At 41.9% G+C, this 11,219-nt stretch overlaps 1 protein-coding gene across 3 annotated transcripts in view; it reads right to left on the bottom strand.

The window, feature by feature from the left end:
- Positions 1–11,219, bottom strand: part of LOC102309003 (protein diaphanous homolog 1) — a 99,725-nt gene that overhangs the window by 46,155 nt on the left and 42,351 nt on the right. For all 3 annotated transcript variants that reach the window (XM_005948894.2, XM_005948896.2, XM_014329797.2), the window contains 3 exons: positions 9,273–9,860; positions 7,794–7,908; positions 7,629–7,637 (listed from right to left, as the gene is read on the bottom strand). In XM_005948894.2, coding sequence (XP_005948956.1) covers positions 7,629–7,637; positions 7,794–7,908; positions 9,273–9,860 — 712 coding nt within the window. The remainder of the gene's footprint in view (positions 1–7,628; positions 7,638–7,793; positions 7,909–9,272; positions 9,861–11,219) is intronic.

The raw sequence follows: 11,219 nt of genomic DNA on the forward strand, positions 1-11,219 counted from the left end.
AAGAAGAAAAAAGACAAAAATCGCACAACTGAGGACACTTAGCATCTGTAACAAGCTTTAGAGCTTATCACCAATCCTTCAATTAAAAACACACACACACACAAACACACACACACACACACACACACACACACACACACACACAAACATTACAAATGTACACACAGATTTTTTTCAACTGCTGCACAGTTGTCATATCACTGGGAAAATTTAAAATGCTAATGGTAGTGGGATGCGAGACTGGGATGCTGGCAGGTTGGCTTCTGGCTAACTGACCAGCTGGCTGGCTGCTTGGGAGAGGAGCCGAGTGAAGCGTAGAAGGCCTATTCTGTCTAAAAACAGGATAATCTCCAGGAAAGAGAAAAGGCAGCAAGGAGATTAGGCACACACAGCAGTAATGCTAGGGCATAAGTACACTTAGCTCATTTGCATGTAAAACAGTGGGGAGAGAGCTGTAACGAGGGAGGGATGGAGGGAGGAATGAAATGAAGAGAATGAGTGGGACAAAACTGTGAGTGTGTGTATGTTTGTGTGAGCATGCTTACATGTGTATGCATAAGCGTATGCTTCTGTTTGCGCATACAAGTGAGCTGTTGCAGTTGGCAGTGAGAACCAACGTGAGCACGCACAGATGTGTTTGAACCTGATAAGGCCTGATGAATAAACTGCATTTTGCGGCTGTTCCGTAACCATAAAGAGTATGAATAAGGGAACGATTGCTATTGACGAACTGAGAATACACATCGAGGCTTAGAGACAAGCAAAGCCAACCTAATGCACCGCTGCTGTTGAGGGCTTAAGAGGTATAGTTTGGATTTAAACTTAAGCACTGGTAGACAAACACAACCTATAAACATCAAATCCGTCATTTGAAGATCACACCTGCTCATTGAAAAGCTAGAAAATATTTTGGTCCGAATATGGGATATGGGCGCCGTTTAGACAATTCTGTCTATGATTAGCATGACCACATTCAAGTCACTGCAAATGATGTGGTTTGATATCAAAATGTGTCCTCAGCATGGACTTGACGGTTTGCAACAGAGTGTGAAGCACTTGGGATGAGAGTACCAAGCAGCAACAATATACACAGACCTTCACCTACTAAAGTGGTTGGTCCCCAAATGCTATGCAGGATGGATGGGCTCACCCTTTGAGCAAAACAATGGGCAAACAAACCCATCGTACCCTTTCACATTAAAAGGAGACAGAGTTATCCTTACACCGACTGGAAACACTGTTAGGGAAATAATATTTTGTCTAATTTGAAGATCCAGTGGGACTGTAGGGAATTACTAGAAAATGGACAGACTGGAGCTGTTTAGATTAGTGCACCTCACAGGTACTGCTGTATAAAGAGCCACAGTTATTCAATCATGTAACTATTTGCAGCAAAAAGGTTGAGAAAGGAGATATAATTAGAGAAATGGCTACATCCAGAAATGAAATAGATAAGGAAGAATAGAAGGAAAGTGTGGTGTGATATTTTTTCCGTGCTCCATACACAGCATTAGTGACCCTTGCATTAACCCGCTTCTCTTTATGTGACCCCAGCCTGAGCACTGCACAATTAACAAGACCTGTAGTAGGCTACACAAGTGAAAACATACACACAGAGATATACCCATACTCAAAGAGAAGTTAAAGCATATTGCACACAAGCTTTTCAAAGCCAATACTAATTTAGCACAACTGCACAGGCGTACACAGGCATGCACAAACACTTATGTTTTCATTCAGTATGCCCATCCCTCATTTACTCATCTAACTGGCTTATTAGTACATTTTTAAACAGTCTTAGGAGACTGCAGCTCTGACACTCAATAACCCATAAACCATCATCTAAAACTCTGCCTAATTATAAATAATCATACATACAATTAAACACATACACTGAACAGCTCGAACATTTCTTGCCCTTGACCTAGAGAACAGGCAGCGGTGCAAAAGTAAATCATCTTCTATAACTACATTCTATTATAATACTCTGTGGATATAGACACCATGGGAGATCATAGTGAAGGTATCCATTCAGTTTTTCATCTTCTCACCTGAAATGATTTTCATGTCATGAGGCCTGTCAAATCTGAAGCAGTGACTACTTGCCAATTAGATTTAAAATTAGAAGAGACACTAAACTGCATCCCCCCAGCCTGTGTTCTCAAAAAGGACCGAAAGGCAAATTTAGAGCGACAATCATGTAATCACACAGTTGCCATTTTTTCTACCAGTCAAGCAATCAGACTGTTGTAAACAACTGTGCTGTAGGGGCAGGAGTCTGCTTAAGTCACTTCATTAGTATGGAAATATTTCTTCAACTTGCAATGACCTTGAGCCTGTATACTGTAACACAAACAACAAATGTTGTGAACTCTGTCTAGCAGAAGATGTAATGATCTAATCAACATGGCACCATCATTCTCTATGCCTCTTGGTCTTTTATTGCTGATATATTACATCTCTCATCCCTTTAACTGATTGGTCTACAACCCTGGTGAGGGCCCCAGGCATGCATGCAAACAGACACACACACACACACACACACACACACACACACAGCATGCACTTTCTTGCTGATTTCTGGCTCATTAAAGTGAAAAGTGAACAGAGTAGACCCAAGTTAAAACTCAGCTAATACGTGCATGCATTGACACACATAAACACCAATAGAGGACACACACACACACACACACACACACACACACACACCTACAGAGAAGGAAATTGATTTCGTCAGAACACAGGGAGATCAAAAGGCTTATTATAATTGGTCTGTAAATGTGGCTGAGCTCACCCACCCACTCTGTCGAGCACACCAGCATACAGGGACCCTTGTGCTGATAAACATACACGATAAACGTTTTTGCAATTTATAGAAAGTGAATGCGATACAAAGGTGCAGTTATATGTGTAGGTGTGTTATGCAGCGATACACAGTGGATAGCATGACAATGGGCCTCCTTTGGGAGGGAGAATCTCCACCATAATGACAAATGAGGACGACATACCACAACAGTGCACAGAAACACAGCAGTCGAGACTGAGACAGAAGAGGTAAGGGTGTAAAGGCTGGAGAATTGGGATATGAAAATGATCCTCCTATTATGAGGATTAATAACTATATATGCTCCTGGCCCTTTTCTCTCCCGAATCAAATTAATCACCACCGCTCCCCCTAGTCCAGCCTTTCCCTCTGCTCAAGCTTCTTTTATTTCACCCACCACCTCCTTTCTGTCTCCCACTCTCTCCCTCTCATTCTTTCGCTAATTGGGCTATCTGAGGTGCCGACTTCAAAAGGCACCTGCTATCAAACACGCTGACTGCAAAAGTGAAAAAAAAAGGACAGTTCAGGTTATATATACTGATACTAGATGAACAGTGTCTGAGCTCTGGTATTGTCACTGTCCACCTGTACTTTTCCAAAAAAGTATTGTTTAAAAAAAAAAAAAAAGAAACATTTTTTCTGATCCTCCAATAGTATTAGTTTAAAAAACGAATTAAGAAAAGAAATAAAAACAAATAGAAAACCAAGATAAGCATTTCAAAGTGAGAAACCATGCTTACGGGAAATGTGCCAAAAAGTCTCCTGCCAAAACTCCTTTATGCTACACTAACAACTTTAAAGCCAAACATAGGTCATAGTCTGATCTTTGTACAAGCCTTTACACTTGCATACAACAATAAAGGAAAAAATAGCTTTCTTCTTACACATATCTGGCAGTATAATAGCACTAGTTCTCCACTAATACATCAGTAGAATGTGAGTAGTTACTTATTAGTACAGGGAGTGCAGAATTATTAGGCAAATGAGTATTTTGTCCACATCATTCTCTTCATGCATGTTGTCTTACTCCAAGCTGCATAGGCTCGAAAGCCTACTACCAATTAAGCATATTAGGTGATGTGCATCTCTGTAATGAGAAGGGGTGTGGTCTAATGACATCAACACCCTATATCAGGTGTGCATAATTATTAGGCAACGTCCTTTCCTTTGGCAAAATGGGTCAAAAGAAGGACTTGACAGGCTCAGAAAAGTCAAAAATAGTGAGATATCTTGCAGAGGGATGCAGCAGTCTCAAAATTGCAAAGCTTCTGAAGCGTGATCATCGAACAATCAAGCGTTTCATTCAAAATAGTCAACAGGGTCGCAAGAAGCGTGTGGAAAAACCAAGGCGCAAAATAACTGCCCATGAACTGAGAAAAGTCAAGCGTGCAGCTGCCAAGATGCCACTTGCCACCAGTTTGGCCATATTTCAGAGCTGCAACATCACTGGAGTGCCCAAAAGCACAAGGTGTGCAATACTCAGAGACATGGCCAAGGTAAGAAAGGCTGAAAGACGACCACCACTGAACAAGACACACAAGCTGAAACGTCAAGACTGGGCCAAGAAATATCTCAAGACTGGTTTTTCTAAGGTTTTATGGACTGATGAAATGAGAGTGAGTCTTGATGGGCCAGATGGATGGGCCCGTGGCTGGATTGGTAAAGGGCAGAGAGCTCCAGTCCGACTCAGACGCCAGCAAGGTGGAGGTGGAGTACTGGTTTGGGCTGGTATCATCAAAGATGAGCTTGTGGGGCCTTTTCGGGTTGAGGATGGAGTCAAGCTCAACTCCCAGTCCTACTGCCAGTTTCTGGAAGACACCTTCTTCAAGCAGTGGTACAGGAAGAAGTCTGCATCCTTCAAGAAAAACATGATTTTCATGCAGGACAATGCTCCATCACACGCGTCCAAGTACTCCACAGCGTGGCTGGCAAGAAAGGGTATAAAAGAAGAAAAACTAATGACATGGCCTCCTTGTTCACCTGATCTGAACCCCATTGAGAACCTGTGGTCCATCATCAAATGTGAGATTTACAAGGAGGGAAAACAGTACACCTCTCTGAACAGTGTCTGGGAGGCTGTGGTTGCTGCTGCACGCAATGTTGATGGTGAACAGATCAAAACACTGACAGAATCCATGGATGGCAGGCTTTTGAGTGTCCTTGCAAAGAAAGGTGGCTATATTGGTCGCTGATTTGTTTTTGTTTTGTTTTTGAATGTCAGAAATGTATATTTGTGAATGTGGAGATGTTATATTGGTTTCACTGGTAAAAATAAATAATTGAAATGGGTATATATTTGTTTTTTGTTAAGTTGCCTAATAATTATGCACAGTAATAGTCACCTGCACACACAGATATCCCCCTAAAATAGCTAAAACTAAAAACAAACTAAAAACTACTTCCAAAAACATTCAGCTTTGATATTAATGAGTTTTTTGGGTTCATTGAGAACATGGTTGTTGTTCAATAATAAAATTATTCCTCAAAAATACAACTTGCCTAATAATTCTGCACTCCCTGTACATTTTGGTCAGTATTCTAAATAAAGCTTACAAAAATCAATGTCAAGCTGTACAATGTAACAGTGAAGTGTCTCGTACCAAGATCAGCCAAACTCCATAGTTACATGATAAAGTGCAGAATGCATTCTTAGTGAAACAAAGACACCAGTTACTTTAAATGTACCTCGAACCATAATATTAGGCACTGCAGCATCTCAAACACTTAAACTACCTTTAGCTGCAGATAAATTGTAACATAACTGATACTGCTGCAGCAAAATCCATTTAAAGTGGACAATTAAGATCACATCACCTGATCTAGACCACGAAGTCTTCGCTTATCTCTGAAATTTGTGCAGCATTGTGGCATATATTTAGTTAAATTCTGACATTCAGTATCTAAAGAGAAAGAAGACTGATAACAGTCCTAAGCTGATTTACTGAACTTCACCCTTTTTTCAATGCGAGTAAACAGATATATAGAGAACAAACAGGGAAAACATCAAAAGTTAAATTACATTTCCATATCTCTGTCCAGACAAAACAATTTATAGGTGAGCTAAATCTGTTCTCATGCGTTATGGATGTTAAAAAAAAAGAAAAAAAGAAAAAAAGAAAACCCTAGTTGCCATATTTTAAAGCATTAAATCTTTGGGTGAAGTCGTGTTGAGCTTAGGTGTATGATAGGATTTTGGGTAAGGTTAGACAAGTAGCACTAATGCTTAAGCATAGAGTAAATCTCCAGGAAATAAATGCTAGTTTGTGTAATGTCCTCTAAAGTCATGGATGCACAACTGTGTTAAAGAGCACGAGTGTGTGAAAGTGTTGAATTTTGTCCATGAGAGCTGTGTGCAGCCAGTGGGCGTGTGTCCCACCATCAGCTCTCTGCTCTTCGAGCATGCAGCAGAGGTCAACACCTCTGACCCTGCCCTGAGCACACTACCCGCCTCCCTGTGTTGTTTTTCCTGTGTGGGTGTCTGTGTGCTTGCAAAATCCAGCTGCTGGGCAGCTGATGGAGAAAAGGGTCAGAGAGGGTCAGCGGTGGCTCAGTGTAGTGTCAGTCAGTTTTTAGTGGCTAACGAGGAATGGGCGGCACAGGAGGAGGAAGGAGAGGCAGATGAGGAAGAGTGAATCTGCGGTCTCAGAGGTAAAGGGTAAGAAGGGTGAGGTCAAAAGGAATGTCGATCTTGAGGGGTGTATTTAAGCAAGCGAAAGACGGACAAGGAGTGAAGATTATTTACATGACCACTAAGTTGGTTGTGTGATACTGATAGGCATGTGCTATGACAAATACACAAACATATATGGAAAAGAAACAGCACAGAATAAATTGATTGAAAGGGCACACAAATTCCCAATTTAGTGCCAATTAATGTTTTATTCACAACTATCAAAACACGCCCAGGAAATCAACAACTCCCCACCCCTCACCCACACAGGCAGACATACAGACAGGTGTGTGGCTATGTAAAGGCCACGTGTCTTTATACACAGGACTCAGAAAAGGTTATTAGACATCATCCAGAACAGGCGGCTGTCTTGGCCAATAAGAAGAGGAGGCATGGGCGCATGGGCCAAAGTGAGTTGGGGAGGGGTCAAATTATGGAGTGACAGGCAGGCGTTAGAACTTGCCATACAGGTGAATGCAGATGGGACAGCTGCCAACGCTGACATTTAAGCCACATCATGAGCTAGCATCAGCCAAGCGTGCAAGGACGCTCCTGTTTATGTATATGATGTGAGCAAGCGCATGTGCATGTGCGCGTGTGTGAGTATTTGACATGTGCTCAGACTGAATGTGAAGGTCAGATGGCCTTAAACACACAGCACATACTGTCTGGGAGTTCTGGGTGTCTTGGTTATGATTTGAATATGGAGGAGTTGGACCAGAAGGCTCTGTGACACTGGGACAAGGTGATAGGAGTGGACAGGTGTGTGTACACCCATGTGTCAGCGCTTTGTGCCAGGACAGCAGGTGGCAAGTCAAAGGACATCAGTGACCTTCTCCTTATTTCTCCCTTTGTTCATCTCCCTCTATGACTCCAAGTACCAATGCATCTCACCCAGTAGTGAGTCTCAACAAAACAAGTCACGGGCACGTTGGGGAGATGAACACATATACAGATAAACGTGTGATTGGTTTATTCATGAACTAATGTGAGATGCTGTTTTGACATGGCATTTATGAATAATATATGTGCAGTGTTTCCTCCAAGGAGAAAAAGAAAAGGTGAGAAACACTGGACAAGATGTATGAAGAAAGGACTAAAAGAAAAATGGAAGTGTGCATCTGTTATTCTTACCTTTGGTGGCTGATGGAAGCAGAGCAGGAAGATCAAAATAGACATGAAGCCCATTAGATAGGGGGCAGACGTGGGAGGGGAGAGAAGCAAAGTAAGGCATTGTTCATTATTATGAAACACAATATGATAAAAGTGAGCAGTTAAAAAGACAAGTCACACACTTACTTTTTGTCTGCGAAGAAAACGTTAAGGTAAGTTTGGCAAAGAGTTCGTTATTTTCAAATTGGTCTTCTTTCGCCTTGATCCAGAAGCTATTTTCTGAGAGGTCCTCAGGTCCGATCTAAAAGAGGAAGGGGTCATATTTAAGGTGTGAAAGACAGAGCTACTAAATGAGTAACAAATTAGTTGTGTTAGATAATGACAGAAATTGGTCATCTATGCACCTTGTGAACAATGAGCAGATAAAGAAGCTCATTAGAAGAAAAGGAAGCGGCAGTAGTGTGAAAACAGAGGGAGAAGAGGAGAAAGGAAGAAAGACAAAGGGCAAGTAAGTACTCATTTTCGTTAATCGTCCCACACTGTCTTGACAACAAAGCATCTATAGCTTCAGAGCCTTGTGCACCAAAAATGCAAAGACTTCTACTTTTTCCCTCCTCCATTTGGTGCTTTCTCACAATTAACTGTGCATACATTTTCTTCACTTTCTAAACGCTCTTATTAAAAAAGAGAAAGAGAAAAAGGGAAATGGAGAGCAAGTGAGAAAAAGTGGTAGTAAATTTACAGATATCAGGCCTTTCATTATGGACAAAGCCTCAAGGATGGGTATAGGACAGAAAAGACAGTAAGGAAGGGAAATGTGATATGGGGATGAGCTTAAGGAGCAAGAAAGAAAGCAAGAGAGCATGCAAAGAGGAGGATGAGACCAAGCCTGGAAAAAAAAAAGTTAATTTAAATTACAAAAGAATACTGTCCTTTCTAGCAGCAATTTAATTATCTTTCAGTGGTGCAGTTAAAAGAAGAAGGCTTATTAAAAAGCAATTTCTGTGACATCCTCGTCAAACACTCTCACCAGAGAGAAAGCGAGGGAGAGAGAGCGAGGAAGAGAGAGAGAAGCTAAATGCTGATGAAGTCTGTTGAAGCCATTAAACAGTAGCTTTAGGCTAAAGAAAGACAGAGGGCCGTTTTGATGTTTTAACCATCACAGATGAGAGGGAGGAGAAGAACATGAGGCACATAGTCATGAGATACACGTATGAATGAAAGTCACTTTAGGTCAAGATCCCGCTGTTTAAGCTCCACTTTTCATTTTTTGCACGCTGTGACATACAAACTGAATTATTTAGATTCCCTGCCCATTTTTACTCAAGCAGTTTGTGTGATAATGAGGAGCTGAATAACAGCATGTTATGTTAGCTGACAAGCAACACATTTTGAAAATTGGCATGATTTTTGGCATCAAGACAGAAGATGATGATCAAAAGCAAAGACAACTTCTTCAATTGTGCTTCATTTTTTGGGCCATATTCAAACATATGTGGAAGGAATTACCCACGCTTTAACTTGTATTTTGAGTCATCTTGGTTCATTTACAATGGAAAAAAGTGTGAAAAAGCACCTGCATTGCCTTTTACTCAAAATTTGCAGTATGACATAGGTGATGGAAAATTAAAAATTAAAAACAGAGTTAACTGCTGTAAGACTGACCTTACTCCAGTTGGCTCTCTTCAACTGAACCTCAGGCTTGTACTCCTTCTTAGGCTTGAGCCCAAATGGCAGTGCTGGTGGTGCAGGGGCACCCCAGCCCCCCATGGCAAATGGTGGAGGTGGAGGCATCCCTGGACCTGGGGGTGGAGGAGGAATACCAGGACCTCCAGGTGGTGGTGGTGGTGGTGGTCCTGGCATGCCAGGGAGGGGTGGAGGTGGTGGTGGTCCTGGCATGCCAGGGAGGGGTGGAGGTGGTGGTGGTCCTGGCATGCCAGGGAGGGGTGGAGGTGGTGGGGGTCCTGGCATGCCAGGGAGGGGTGGAGGTGGTGGGGGTCCTGGCATGCCAGGTAAAGGAGGTGGAGGTGGAGGTATACCAGCATGACCCGGTAAAGGAGGACCCTGCGGGGCTTGGGGAACAGGTACGTTTGCATGGCCTGGTAGAGGTGGTGGAGGTGGAGGTATACCTACATTTTGGCCTGGGAGTGGAGGAGGAGGTGGCGGAGGGGGAAATACAGGTGTTGGCACAGGAACGGTAACAGTGATCACCTTAGTTTTTGCCTCTTCCAAATCCTTAGACAGCTTTTCAATCTGAAGGGAAATAAGCAGATTTAACATAAATAATAATATAGGTTTTTACAACTATTTAATGCTGATATTACACTTTACCAGAGTAATGCCATTAACACATTATTTATTACTATTTCGAAAACTAAAACAAATCATTGAAATATTTGTTTGCTTGCCTAATGAATATTGTTTGTTATTGACTGGGTCCTAGTCTCCTGTCTGTTTACATAAGTAGGCCCGTTGCAGAATGTTACGAGTATCCCTGATGACAAGTTCCTGGAATTTACATTAATTTTAATATTGACCATTTTCAGATTTGCAAGTTTTTCTTCCAATATAAAGACATGAAAACTGAAGAAAGGAAACAAAAATAGGGAATTATGATCAGAGCCTGGGTCTGATCAAGTTTCATGAGAGATGGAGACAAATGAGGCACATTCAGAAAACCATGGCAGGAGGGAATCAAGTCCACAGAAGAATTCAGAAGAAAAACTTTTAAAAAGGAAGACAAACTTCTGAATTATAAGTCAGCTGAAATAAATTTTTCATTCCAACATTGAAATACTGACTACAGTATTTACATCAGTGAGATGACAATTCTTGAGAAAACTGCCCAAGTCATTAAAGTTGGCAGCTAATAAGAGCAGATAATGGTTCTGATGGAAATCTATGGATTTAGTATCGGGGAGTTTATTTCCTTTATAGGTTCTTAGGTGTAATCAAGTGTACATAATGTGTATGGGTATGTGAAAGAATGTCTGTATGCAGTGTAACAAATTGTCCATGTCACTCCCTTGGACTTTGAAAGGAAGACGGTAACAGACAAAGAGGCTCTGAGGCAGGATTTCTTAGTGAGGCAGCAGATGAAAAATTGGGCACAGCATCACACGAAGGCACAGTGAGAGATCTCTACATGTGAAGAAATCTTCGATGGGCAGTACCTCAAACACAGACAAAGTGAGCCATCTTAGTATGAGAAGCTTGTTTGATGCCTGGCTCGTGATGCTGTTAATGCTTTGGACAACTGTGTATGTGTGTGTTTGTGTGTGCATGTTTGGGCTTTTGTGTAGTGAGATGATGACTCTGCTGGCACCAGCCACACTGGATGAAGCTCATTTTGGAAGTTGTGTTGGTCTCTAACCGACAGATAAACACAGGCGCACGCACACAAACACAGGAACATCATCATGTGGTTACGAGCACACATGCACAGAGGCAGACTGTTCTGGGTCACTTGGTGTGTTTGTTAGTTTGGGTGTCACTCTGAGGCAGCGTCCAGCTGGTGTGGCAGCAGGACACTGACAGCCAAACAATCCTCATCTTTGCCTCCCTACTGTATGTGTGTGTGTGTGTGTGTGTGTGTGTGTGTGTGTGTGTGTG

The sequence above is a fragment of the Haplochromis burtoni genome, unplaced genomic scaffold (assembly GCF_018398535.1).
Source record: "Haplochromis burtoni strain Fernald_Lab_line unplaced genomic scaffold, NCSU_Asbu1 Contig_599, whole genome shotgun sequence".
NCBI classification, from domain to species: domain Eukaryota; kingdom Metazoa; phylum Chordata; class Actinopteri; order Cichliformes; family Cichlidae; genus Haplochromis; species Haplochromis burtoni.